Source organism: Ostrea edulis, chromosome 5 (genome assembly GCF_947568905.1).
Source record: "Ostrea edulis chromosome 5, xbOstEdul1.1, whole genome shotgun sequence".
Classification (NCBI taxonomy): Eukaryota; Metazoa; Mollusca; class Bivalvia; order Ostreida; family Ostreidae; genus Ostrea; species Ostrea edulis.
In genome coordinates, this window is record NC_079168.1 from 5,862,861 (window position 1) to 5,877,594 (window position 14,734).

Below are 14,734 nucleotides of genomic sequence, written 5' to 3' on the forward strand. Positions count from 1 at the left end.
CGATTGTTAGGCCGTTCTTGGCACACTGATTTTGACTACGGATAACTCCGTTTACCTGATCGGGGTGAAGGGCCCACGGTGGGTGTGACCAGTCGACAGGGGATGCTTACTCTTCTAGGCACCTGATCCCACCTCTGGTGTGTCCAGGGGTCTGTGTTTCCCCAGATATCTATTTTGTACTGATTTTAGGAATTATAAGATTGATCACTGTTCGTTATCTTCGCCTTTCATCATGATGATGTACGTTTCGTCTCTTATCATCTAACATCTTTTTCTATAGTTACATGTAACAATATACTGCAATAATGTTCGTATAAGGTTAATAGCGAATCATCCTAAGAATGTGTGTGTGTTGTTTTTGTTTTGTTTGTTTGTTTGTTTGTTTTTTTCTACTTTACAATACAAGGTTTGATAACACTTAATATACAATGACGATGTCGTAATTCATCTACAATTTCCGTGAAAACAATTATTTGTATAAGTAATTAAAATAAAATGCTTAATTTGTCGAGCAAAATTACCTCTATGAAACCTTTTTAAGTGACCTAATAAAACGGAAAAGAATTAAGTAAAAACTAATTTTTAAAAACCCAACTCTTTTCGTTTAGGAGCATTCAAAATGGCAGACGAAACATTTAAACGGATTGACATCGTAATCAACAATGCTGGAGTGGCTGATGAAGTGATGTGGCAGAGAAACATCGACATTAACTACGTAAGGAAAATCCCGCGTGTACATACACATATTGAAAAAGGCTCTGGTTAAATACAATATGACGTTTATCTATAATTCTGTGTTGTCAACGTCGCATATTTCATGAAAATAAGAATTGAGGTGAAGAAAAAGATGCGCAAATAAATTTTATATCTGACGACAAGCAACAGGAACTAATACCTCAGACTCTTAGCTTATACAGTAATCCCGCTTACTTCAGTTTCCTAGTTTATACGGTACACAATATCAAAGACAGCTTTCCGCATCACATTACATGCTACATATTACAATTTGAGGACACCAAACTCCTACACGATATACGAAACAACTTCCTCTGGATTGGAAAATTAACACGACGGTTTTAATTCCCACCAAGTTCACAATTTTTTTTTCCTGCGAAATAGTGAATAATATATTAATGACACATCAAAGCTATTCGTAATCAGAATTCTAAAAGTATATAATTAAAACCACCGCGATTGTGCCCTTGTAAAAAAAAAATCGGGAAATAATAGTACCGTGGAATCAGAGCAATTTACAGTACATCTACCACCTAGCTTACACACGGCTTGATGTAAAAGGCACGTTTACCTCAGTCACATAGGTTAGACTGAACGCAATACAAAAGACCGCTTTTTTCAATCTCTTAGCTTACACAGGGCATGATACTAAAGGTTCGCTAACTGAACCACCTATCGTATACAGTACACAACACAAGGGCTACAAGACAAAAGGCACGCTAACTTCAGCCACCCAACTTCAACAGGACACAACACATGAGGCCCGCTTACTTCAAACACATAGCTTACACAAGATATGATACAAGAGCCCACTTACCCCAGTTACTTAGATTATACAGTTGACATGATACAAAGGTACACTGACCTGAAGCGCCTAGCTGATATAATAGTCCCGTTTACCTCAGCCACATGTTTTTCTATCATAATTTGAATTCATTTCTTTTGGTACAAGGGTGGCGTTCTACGCGGAACTTTATTAGCTCTGGAATACATGAACAAGGGCAAGGGTGGCATAGTGATCAACATATCGTCAGCTGCAGGTAAGGTTGATTGATAAGTTTATTGATTGTAACGTGATTTTTAGAAGATGTCAATTGGCCACAACACCAACACGACTCGCCAATACACAGGTGTGAAGACACATTCATCCCTCTGTAAACCCACTTTGGCTCGTGGATCACGGTGTGTCCATTATGTAACCTGCCCTTATTGAACATGCTTGTAACATTCATATTATGTTGAATTTTCTGTATTTACTGAACTGAAAAGGCAACAGTAACGAACAGTGATTAATCTCATAATTCCTTTAAAGAATACAAAATGAAGAGTAGGACAAACATGGACCCCTGGACATACCAGAGGTAGGATAAGGTGAATCGGAGGAGTAAACATGGTTACCGGTCACACGCGTCGTGATTTCTATATCGTAATAACGTAAACGGAGTAATCAGTTGTCAGCATCAATGTATAAAGTTGGTATGAAACACGGCAGACAGCATTTGACCTAATGACAGGTTGTATTGGTAAACTAGATCGTTATAATGAGTATAGAATTTGCGAAATGCTGACTTTAAACGAGACAGTGGAAACCCCCTGTAACATGAACTTGTTTGTCAGTAGCCTGCCTCGATTTAAAAACTGGTCATACGGAGAACAAGCTCTTGCGTATCGAATCAGTTTGTTACAATGAAAGCATTGAACGTTCTTTGTGATAATCTTTTCACATGGTATGGTCGTTATAATGAAGGTCTTCATGAAAAGATGAAGATACCAAACAGCGATTAATTTCATAACTCCTATAATGAATACAAAATTAAGAGTTAGACAGACACGGACCCCTGGATATGAGGTCCACAGGGGATGCTCACTCCTCCTAGACACCTGATCTCACCTCTGGTATATCCATGGACCCTTGTTTACTCAAAGTTCTATTTTGTATTCCGTATAGGATGTACAATGCAAAGAAATATAAGGTTTTGAAAATCCGAAAAGTAATCTGATACGCAAAAAAATTAACACGAAACATATGTATGCGCAAGTATAACTTGGTTCCATATAGAAAGACAGGATTTGCAAATCATTAGCGAACTTATGCAACGGAAATAAAATAACAAGTCACAAGAGGAATGTAAAAGGAGCATTATACCAAACATATAATATATATGGAATACTTACATTGTGGACAGATTGAAACAACTGTAACAAGACAGTATGGTTATACAGAAAGGAGTCGAGGAAGATTCTGCGTACTGCAGGCACGGAAACATAAGTGACAATAACAAAAGAATAACCGAGCGATGCCGGATAAAAACATCCGGCGTAAAGGCGCCATAGAGCCCTCTCGAGCTCCAGCGGTTTTTACATTAAAGATATTTGAATTCGACTAGACAAAGCGATTAACTCAACTCTACAATTGCTGGAAATTTGAAATTGGTATTTTGAATTGTCTCCAACACCCCTGGACAAAGTTGACCCCTTATATTTCAGAAAAAAGTCAACATCTTACGCAATAAACGACATATTCAAAATCGAAAGAATATCTATAGTGTGTAAGTAAATACCGTCTACTGTAGACTCCGTATTGACTCGTTTACGTCAAATCGCGTGGACATGAATTTGCGTGTGGTCTGTTAATGAGAAGCTCTTACCTGTATATTAACAGCAGAAAAATAAAAGCGAATAGTTTTATTTCGCGAGTGATGACTCTCGCGAAATTACGCTACAATAAATTCGTCACGTATATTTAGAAATCCACAATATTCCTGAAAATCTGGCGAAAATCAGTTCACATTTTTCGAGAGGTCGCGTGAACAAAATTTGTAAAACAAGTGATAGAGAAAAAACCCTGAAGAATAAGGTCTTCCTTTGAAAACGGAAGACATTAAGAAGAAACAGAGTAAAAGAATATGTTTACAAACCTCGTTTCGGGAACATAATAACGAATTGATGCATTTAGAGTAAACAGTCCATCTTCAGTCCTCGCAGGAAATGTTTTCTCTTTTCAACAACATCTCGTTATTTATCCATTATATACAATCAGTCATTTGGTCGGATTGTGTCTGTAGTGTCGACGGATTACTCCGTTTACCTGATCAGGATATATAGGGTTAACAGCGAATGTGACCGGTCAACTTGGCATGTTTACTCCTCCTAGGCACTCTTGTGTGTCCAAGTGTCGGTGTTTCCCATGTTCCCGACTTAGTATTTCTTAAAAGGTTTATGAGATTGTTCGTTACCAGCACCTCCTTCATATACATTGACATAGTATCATTATTATATAATTTTTCTCTTATGATATTATGACATTATATTAAATCGTGCCTAGAATGAGAGAGGTTACAAAGGCTCAGTATGACTAAATCTTATCATGTTTTACATAATAATAATCAAAATGTTGGTTGAAAGCTAAACGTTGTTTTGCAATTTCATTGAATATGAAACGGTGTTTCTGTAGAAAAAAATCAAGAAAATATGAAATCCTAACGACATACAATTTTGGATAAAGAGAAACGCCATTCAACATGATTTAGGCGAGCTAAAATGTCGTGTAATATTAGTTTGGAAATCTGAGGCCTGGATCTCGCGTGCAGAACAATGTACTGATTAATTCGTTCAAACTGCAAAAAAGTATGACGTGAATGACAAGACTGATAAAAGTCGGAATGTAATGTCTTCCAGATATCTTGAACGCTTAACAAACTACATAATATATCATTACAGGACTCGTCGCGGTCCCTCATGCACCTGTGTACTGTGCCAGTAAGCATGCAATTGTCGGTTTAACCAGAAGTATCGGTGTAAGTATTAATGTTATTTTCGGAAGTATCTGTTAGGGTAGTACTTTAGTATCATATCATGCACTTTTTATGACAAATGGATCGTGAGTGCTTATCTCTGAATGACTTTGATGTATCCTAAAACAATTAAGGATCATAAAAAGTCCATGCAGAAAATCTGTATTTCTTCCTGTTTGTATCTTTTTCAGGAACACCCTCTCTATAGACAGAAAGGTATCCGGTGTATTGCTTTGTGCCCAATGTCTGTAGACACAGATATGTTTAGGAGTGAAGCGAAGGACACACAGGAATTCCTAGAGAGCTTTGGACTTTTGAAGTAATCATATTTTTCAAATAGCTAACCTTGTGTGTCTATATTTTACATTAACATATATATCTATATCACTCGTTTTTTAGTCTAATCAGGTTAGAGCGGTCGCCCCGCATGCGGAAGGCCGGGGTTCGAATCCCGGCCGCGACGGACCTAAGTCGTTAAAACAGGTAGTGACAGCTCCATCGCCAAACGCTCGGCATCAGGTGTGAATGTCTTGGGTCCTCGGAGATGACCTTAGAAACGGATGTCCCGTGTCACAGTAGGTGTGGCACGCTAAAGAACCCCCACTGCTCAATGGTCGTAAGCGCCGAGCAAAGGCCTAAATTTGAAGCCCGTGATAATTAAATTGTCTTCTTTTTACCTGAATATCAGATACAATGTATACGATTACATGTTACGAGTGTATCAACTATTTAATATTCTATACTACTACAGTCCAAAAGCTCTTATACTCATATGTATTATTTTCTACAACCAACAATTGGCAACTGTACATGACTGACCATAAAACAAAATATGGGAAGTTTAGTACACATTGATAAAGTTCAACGTTATTCGAAGTACATACACCTGTAAAAATTGATTCAATATAGCAATTTGCTACTGGAATACATATAAACTCAAACTGTTTAACGGTTATTTACCTTGTTTGGCCTTAAAGGTTTTCTTCCAAAGCTTTGCAAATTTCACAACGGTTTTTCGTAAAAGGCACCACTTTCATTCAGAAAAACATACAAGTTCTCGTTAGCAGCCTTGACTATCAAAACACAAGTATTGCATGCTGTATTCGGCGTGTTTGTTGAGAGTCTTATTCACAAACATGGTAATAAACAGATATTTGACATGAAACATTTATAAAAACTAGAAGCGTGTTTCAATTAAGAAAAAAAAAATCTAAATGATAAACGTAATATGAACAAATAAAATGTGTTCGTGAGGGAGTCGAACCCGGTCGTTTTAAAAATAGAAAACATCTTTATACATAAGAGTCGACGACCTTATCCTCTACACCACGCAGTAGACCATACATCTCTAAGGAAAATTAACGTACAAATGAAGTTGAAAATAATACCAGTGAAGTCGTTCGATTTTTTTAAATTTACAAAAAAATGTCCTCGTGAAACAAAAATTCAAAGCGATAGTTTTTTAAAGGAAAACTCGAAGAACATGTTCATGCTAAATCTATTTTGTTTCACGGAGGCAGTTTTTCTGAAATTCGGGGATACCCCTCCATTTTGACGCTAAAAATCATATAAATCGCTTATTGCTTGATTTAAACTCGAAATATTTTGGCTAATTTTGTCAATAACGTCTTTTAAAGTTATTTTCAAAAATTATTGAATCAAGACATACGTTCCAATTGGTTTTATCATATATTTGAATAACTTAAATTTTTCGATCTTTCATGCAACACCTTTTTTGTACAATCAGATTGTAGATTAATGCATGATAATAGTTTAACAGTGTAGATACACATTTATTTCGTTTAGAGGCAAGTATCAGAATGCTGAAGTCCCCGTTGTAATGACAGTATCAAATCCGTCCATCGTATGTCGTTGAATATTTGTTGGCTTTGATTTAATTCGTCACATTTTCAACTTAACCTGTAGAACCATTCCACTAATTTCAAACAAATTCAGCATTTAGCATCCTTGCATGAAAAAGATTTAGGTTTCTCTTTTACATAAAACCACTGAGCCAGAAAAGAAATATCTGGATTAAAAGCTTCCTCATGTAATGGCGATTCTTGTTTGCGCAATTAGTGATGCATGCAATGAAGATGGATCCACAACTTGGAGTTCAAGTAGAGCAATAGTAAATGTATAATATTGGTGTCGTTTTAAGAAAACGGTTCACTACTTATGTATTGAAGATTTAAGTATGTTAAAACCACAAATCCTGAAGCCATTTAGAATTTCTTACATTTCCACAAGTCTACATTTTGTCTAATTGATATGTTCTTACACTTATCCTTTTGTGGTGTAAACTCACCTTTGTATATTTCATAAGTGAATATATTGCTTTTTAAAAATTATTTCAAAAATTTCAAATGCATATTTGTTTGCAGATTAATTAGCGTGAATATATACAAATTGGTTCACATCATTCCCGAGGCTGAAGTGGGCTATAATTATATTGTTTCTCCGTGCGACAAAAATTATAACGACATGCAGTATGGGTCATGGGCCTCTTGTTTTGTATATTTCATTATTTCATGCTATGCACGTATTTCAGAATTGAAATCTACCTTTTGTGATAACATTGGCAGGATACATGCTCCGTCAACCACCAAACAAAATATCCCACGAACGAGAGAGAGAGAGAGAGAGAGAGAGAGAGAGAGAGAGAGAGAGAGAGAATAAAACAGTTCTTTACGGCTTATCCTAATCCTATTTTAGGGTACAGGACCTAGCTGATGCTCTGATAGAGGTTATCGGAGACCAGGACAACAGTGGAAGAATCATGGTTATCGTGAAGGGAAGGCGTTATTATGTAGATCTACCAAATCTAAAACAAATTGTAGGATTCGACGTGCATTCTAAAATGTAAATGGACTGCATGCAGAATTTTGTGTATATGCATTTTTCCACCACAAAAGTTTTTGATTGTACAACACTGAATTTCGAACTCTGTATCTCAGTGTCAATGTTAAGAATTTAACACTGTAAAACCTAGAACTTTGTAAATCTGTTTTGGTATAGTATCATCTTAAAATGAATTAAATGTCTCTAGCAGTACATATGTAGTTGTTTTGCATGACGTAGGCTTACTGTTGCACTGTACATATATACGGATACCAAAGATCGATTTTCCGACGCAAATATTAAAGATTTAAAATAGTATATGCGTATCAACACTCCCCCGCAAATCAGTTACGTTTGGGAAATTCAGGGATCACAGCTAGGGTTATTCAACTTATATTGTTGAATCTTGTGAATTTTTTTTAAAAACACAATTGACGTCAATATCATTTAAGCTATTAAGTTCAATGACTCTTTTATAACCTCACACCCCAAATTGTCGTCCCCCTTGCTGCAACTACATATATTTGGAAACATCGTTTACATACAAACTGGCCCTGTTTGTTGATTCCTTCTCCTCTCCTCTTTTTCTTTTGTGGTCCAGCTATAACCGCAAAAGGTTCTCTGGACCTAATAAGCAAGGCATTCTAATCTTCTACTTCGACTTTTACTTGTTCTGTTGTATATTTAAAAAAAAAAAAGATTTATTATGATCACAGTATTTATTATTGTTGTTTTGGTTGGTAGTGGTGTTGTTAATATTGAAAGAGTTATATTTGTTGGTGGTGGTGGTGCCATTGCTGTCTATATGATTTTTTTTCGTCCAGTCCTCGATCGATCGAGAGAGAGAGAGATGTCCAACAATAAATCATTTTGCCTTTGTTGTAGGGTCATTCTGCTGATCATGGGGTTGTTAGGTCTTGTTCACCGCAGATTTGTTAGTGACATCAGATTGTATTAGATTACGCCTGTTAGCTCTCTTTCCAGAATTCTCATTTTTGGGGAGGCGTGTCAGAGGGTCACTTGTAATCTACATACACAATTTTAGCCCAATAGGTCAAACACCAGATATATGAGTGGGGACAGACAGACAAACAGACCAAGTGAAAAGCCGGGGCGACGATTTGGGATGGAGTGACGGTTTAGGGTGTAACAGTTCCTCCTTCGCCAAAAGCCCGGCATTCAGACAGATTGATTGAATATTGTTTAACGTCCTTCTGGGGATTTTTTTCCACCCATATGGAGACGTCACCATTGCCGGTGAAGGGTTGCAAAATGTAGGCCTATGCTTAGCGCTTGCGGCCTTTGAGCAGGAAGGGATCTCTATCGTGCCACACATGCTCTGACACCGGACCTTGGTTTTTGCGGTTTTATACGAACGACCGCCTCTTACGACAAGAAAAGGCTACTGGGGTCCAATTCTAACCCGATGAGAATTACGGGTTATTTTGATATGACCCTAACCCTAAAACGGAGGTCCTGCGATGCGACAGGCGTTGGGACGATATAGAACCCTCATTGCTACGCCCCTGAGTGCTTAGCATACATGTAGGTCTAATTGAGATACTTCGCCTTCAGCTTGTGACGTCACAATATGAGGGAAACATTCATGACGGGACGTAAAAAAAAAACTCCAAAAATTCTTGACGCAACGTAAAAAACAATCAATTAATAAATGTTGCAAAAAGAACAAGCTCCGTCAAACCTAAGATGTTAACATAAGTAGTGTTTGCTCCTTCGCCAAATGTTCGGCATTTATAAGGGGGAAGATAACGAATAGAGGTCAATTTTATAACTCCAACAAGGAATACAAAATAAAGAGTTGGACAAACACAGACCCATGGACATACTAGAGGTGGGATCAGTTGCCTTGGAGAAGTAAGCATCCCCTGTTGACAGGTCACACCCACGTTGAGCCCTATGTATTGATAAGATAACCTGTGTAATCTGTAGTCAATATCAGTGTGCTAAGAACGTCTAAATATCGGTATGCAACAATTCAAACGGCATTTCACCCAATGATAGGTTGTATTGGCAAACTCTATCGATATAACAACGATAGAATTTGCGAAATTCTGTCTTTAAACAAGACTGTTGAAACCTCTGGAACATCAACGTGTTTGTCAGTAGCCTGCCTCGATTTACAAACTGATCATGCGTAGAGCATCCTCTTACATATCGAATCAATTGAGAGATATAAACACCATATGCAGGTGATAATGGAATATTGCTACATAAATATGGTAAAATGACGATGGAGAAGTTGAAATCATCACGTTTGTCATAAATTGGAGTTGTTAGTTTGCTGTTAATATCCATTTTCAATAAAATATCTAAGTACAAAGCAGATGTGGAGGACTCTGTTGTGATTAATTGATTCTTGCTTAACGTCCCTGTCGAGAATTTTTCACTCATATGGAGACGTCGCAAAGACCGGTGAAGGACTTCAAATTGAAGCCTATGGTCGGAGCTTACGGACATTGAGCAGTGAGGGTTCTTTAGCGTGCCACACCTGTGTCACGGGACATTCACACCTGATGCCAAGCGTTTGGCGATGGAACTGTCACTACCTGTTTTAATGACTTAGGTCTGTCGCGGCCGGTATTCGAACCCCGACCCTCCCCCCCCCCCCCCCCCCCCCGTATGTGGGCGAACGCTCTACCTCTAGACCACCGCGGCGGGGACTCTTTTGTGTCTTTTATTTCAATTTCACAGGGATATATCAAATCGACAGACGAATGAAAATGATTATTGTTAATAGATAAACGTCGTCGATATATCTAAATAAATAATACAGGAAGAGAATTTTTCTTCTTCCGTAGAAGCTTTTGAATAAAATCTGCTTCATAATAATATAAAAACAGGTTAGCTAACAAAGGAGTAGAATTCTTGCCCATAGGAATTCCAACAGACTGTTAGAAGACATGTTCATCAATGACTACAAAGATATTGTCAATGAGGAGCTCCAGCATATTTTTATTTCAACTTCAGAGTACCACCTATGCGTGGAATCAGAGTGGTGTTTAACAAAGGAATTTTTGGATGACTGGTCACTAGATACGAATATTTCCTTTTTCCATTTTTGTTTAAGAAGCAACTTTCTATGATGTCAAAAAGTCTAGTCTTTAATTCATCGTGAGGAATTGTCGTGTAAAGTTTTGAAAAGTCATATGTTTTGATGTTGTTGATTTGAGGAATACAAAATAGAGAATTAGGCAAACACGTACCCTTGGATATACCAGAGATGGGACCAGGTGCCTAGGAGGAGTAAGCATCCTATGTTGACTGGTCATACCCACCATGAGTCCTATATGTTGGTCTGATGAATGGGGGTAATCCGTAGTCAAAATCAGTGTATAAAGAACGGCCATTTGACTTGAAACACGTCAGGCAGCATTTGTCCCATTATAATTTGCGAAATACTGACTTGAAATGAGACAGGTGGTGTCCCCGTAACATTAACTTGTTTGTCAGTAGCTTGCTTGATTTTAAATTTGATCATACGCAGAACAAGCTCTTGTGTATCGAATCAGTTGCGGAACATAAACAACATATGCAGATGATAATGGAATATTGCTACGTTGAGGATGGAGAGGCTGAAATCATCCCGTTTGTCATAAAGTTGAATTGTTAGGTTGCCGTTAGCATCTATGTTAAAAAATATCTAAGTACGAAGTAGAAGTGGAAGACTCTGTTGTGTCTTTTATTTCGAGGTCACTGGGAAATATCGAATCGACATGTCAGTGAAAATTATTATTATTACATGTAATAGATAAAACATCGATGATATATTTAGTGTCGAGTTGAAGGCCACAGCTAAAGAATTCTTCTTCTCGTGTAGAAACTTTTGAAAAAATTCACCTCATAAGAATATAAAAACAGTTCAGCTAACAAAGGAGTACAATTCGTGCCCATAGGAATTCCAACAGACTGTTGTAAGACCTGATTACTAATGACTACGTAGATGTTGTGAATGAGGAACTTCAGCATATTTTGATATCAAATTCAGATTACTTGTATATTGAATCATATTTGTGTTTAACAATGTAATTATTTGAATAAATGATCACTAGATGAGAATATTTCCTTTTTCCATTTTTATTGAGGAAGGAACTGTCTATGATATGAAAAAGTCTAGGTTTAAATTTATCGTGAGGAATGGTCGTGTAAAAAGTTGAAAAGCCACACGTTTTGATGTTGTTGATTTGAGAAAGTTTTGCTATTTCAAATTTACTAGTTGTTCTTTGTAATTTTTTAGAATCCACATTTGATTTACACCACTTCTGGTATATGTTGTGACACAACAGTTTGCATGAAAAGTTAAGATAACGAACGGTGATCAATGTCATGAATATGTACAAATAACAGTGCGACATTTAACTCCGGACACGACAAAAGTCCGGAGTTTCGCCAACCCTTTTATTAAGGATACAAATAAACCCTTTACAAAAAAAGATGGGATTTTATGTCCACAAGACATGCACCAACATTTACACTTGTAACTATTGTAGTTTTTAAGATATTTCACCTGAAATCAAAAAATCCCATGGGATTTTGGAGGGATTTTTAATCCCACTTGGGGGATTTTCACTCCCACCAAAAATCCCATGGGAGAAAAAATATAATTTCTCCCATAGGATTTTAACTCCCGTATTTAAATTTAAAATGGGATACAATGTCCCATAGGAGGAAATGTCCCATAATGAACATGAAATGGCAGTGAATATCCTATTTGAGCATGAATGGGAATAAATATCCCAAATAAAACACAGGATGGGGACTTTTATCCCATGAATACAGTAATAAAGCAGAAAATTGTATCTTAAAGAGTGTTGTTTGTCATGATTCTTAAGAATGTACTTGCAAGCTAAGGAATGACATTAACTTTATATCTAGTAATTACACTCCTAAACTATGTAGACCTATACATGTGTTAATGGATAAATGTCTAAACAACATGAGAAATTAAATTATATTAGAGCTCTGCATTACTAAACTCTTTCCCATGCAATTTTAAATGTATACATATAACCCTATCACAAAAATATCAGAATAAAATTGAACGGTATTAAATTATGCAGTTAGAACACTAACTTATTTACATGCAGCTGTTCATATTCACTATTGACAACCCTTTACAGGTCGTCAGGTGTGAATATTCACAGGAACCGGTATTTTTGTCTGTAATAATAATAGTACGCCTTATGGTACCATCCCCAATGAAAAAAATAACCCAAAAGGAATGGCACCATTTCTTACTCAAAACTTCGCTTCAAAATAATTCGAAAATTCTGCTTTTATCGTCACCCACCCCAATTGTCATTCTGATTCAGTAATCCCAGTGCTTTTATTAGGGGTGTGTGGTATATACCCCTACTCTTATCATTATGTACAGGCTAAATTATCGGTTCCTCTGATATGTTGTGGAATTTTGGAATAGCCTAGCTTACAGTTACAATTTGTTTTCAATATATTAAAATTAGTGTTAATTAAGTGCTTACGGTGAAATCTGCTACTGCTAGATGATGCTAAGTTGTTTCGTGAACCGAATCAGACATCTCCAACAAGATTCTCGAAGATTTAACAACACAAGAATCATTTTACAAAATGCATGCTTCGGTCCATCATTCTCCCTCTGACAATCACATTCATTCTGAAGTCAAAGTACTTTCTCCTATACCTTAAGCGTCAAAAAGACTTTGACAGGTAAATACGAATAAACGGTTAACAGACATCTCGACCTTAAGAAAGTTCAGTCCTGGATGTTCTAGTCCAAAAAGAAGTATGACCCAATCTTATGCATTAATTTATTAAATTTCCGGTTGAGCAACACCCAAATCCTCTAGAGACATTGTTTACAGTTATATGACATTACCTAAATGTGTGACACAATATTAATCCACACCTGCTCAAAGGGGCATAAGCACCGAGCATAGACCTAAATTTTGCAGCCCTTCACTGGCAATGGTGACGTCTCCATACAAGTGAAAAATTCTCAAGCAGGACGTTTACGTTTTTGTTTTTTCTTTTGAAAATTTTGTTTTCATTTTTTTTTTTAATGTTAAACATGAAAAGTATGACTAAATCTGTGTTGACAGCCAAAATTTTAACCTTCTGGATGCAGGAATAAAAGCAATATTTTAGCCTTCATTCTGCGTTATGTAAACAAAGACTGGAGTCTTTTTATGTTTACATTTAAGGTGGCTCACTACACCGGGAAATAGTTTCTCAAATCAGTACAAATTGATTTAATATTTTAAAAAAGATCCAGAAGATATACAATAAGTGTGTATTTCAACACATGAACAAAAGACTGGTGGATTTGAGCTCAAGATCTGTAGTTCACCAGCCCAATGCTCTCTCTCTCTCTCTCTCTCTCTCTCTCTCTCTGTCCGTCTGTCTCTTGTCCAATGCTTTATTAATTAACCACTTAGCTACCGTGTTATAGACGAATAAATCGATCGATACAAATACTTTCCCAAAACATTTAAATCGCCATCTTGTAACATAGTGTCATAAAGCTTTAGTGTAGTGAGTACCTTAACAAACCAGTGAAATGTTTAATTTTGTAATTGAATTTTCAAAGCATCTTTACTTTTGCACATGCAATTTTACAAAGATTATTCAATAAAGGGTAAAAAAAACAACACTTAAAAATACTTGTTTTTGATCCACTGTAGATTTTAGGAAAATATTAGATTCCTGGGTCAGAGAAATCTAGACATCATTAAATGATAATGAAGTATTGTAAAAAAAAATTCAAGACTCTCCAATATTGTTTGCAACTAGGAGAAATGGTCACAAGCTATTTTACACCCGCATCCCTCTTGGATCGAACCACTATAACTTTTAGGATAACAATAAATCCTCTCCCAACAATGTGCACATCTGCAAATGGCAATGAAGCATTGTACAAAGTTTCAAGTTTATCAGATAATCCATACAGGAGGAGAAGCATTTTAATGCACAATTTAAGACTTTGTGACAGACAGACTTACAGATATGGACAGAAAGTACAAAAACCATATAATTATATGAAATGAATTTGCATGTAAAAAGTACATGAAGTGCACAATTATGATTTAAATGTAATTATCATTTTTATTAGGAATTTTGATGTCTCCTCTTTTTGCAAACAATATACACATCTATATATGAAGATGAGATATATAATGAGGATATAAAACACTTCTAACAAAAATGTAAACAAATATGTGCAATGCGAGTTTGAAAATATGTATGTCTTAAAAAGTGATTGACTAGATATCAGGAAGCAAGCAAGCTCACTCCATGTTACTGTGCTACAACTAACTGAAATTCACTACATTATCCAAAATCCACCCCAAAAGAACCAAAACCTACCAACA

The 14,734-nt window shown here is 36.4% G+C and overlaps 1 protein-coding gene across 3 annotated transcripts in view; it reads left to right on the plus strand.

Moving 5' to 3' along the window:
* The window catches only part of LOC125649557 (15-hydroxyprostaglandin dehydrogenase [NAD(+)]-like), a 28,377-nt gene extending 20,794 nt beyond the window's left edge, over positions 1 to 7,583 (plus strand). For all 3 annotated transcript variants that reach the window (XM_056167106.1, XM_056167107.1, XM_048877183.2), the window contains exons 4-8: positions 609 to 715; positions 1,688 to 1,775; positions 4,456 to 4,532; positions 4,721 to 4,848; positions 7,245 to 7,583. In XM_056167106.1, the coding sequence (XP_056023081.1) occupies positions 609 to 715; positions 1,688 to 1,775; positions 4,456 to 4,532; positions 4,721 to 4,848; positions 7,245 to 7,395 (551 nt within the window). In that variant the 3' untranslated portion in view covers positions 7,396 to 7,583. The remainder of the gene's footprint in view (positions 1 to 608; positions 716 to 1,687; positions 1,776 to 4,455; positions 4,533 to 4,720; positions 4,849 to 7,244) is intronic.
* The last annotated feature ends 7,151 nt before the right edge of the window (positions 7,584 to 14,734 follow it).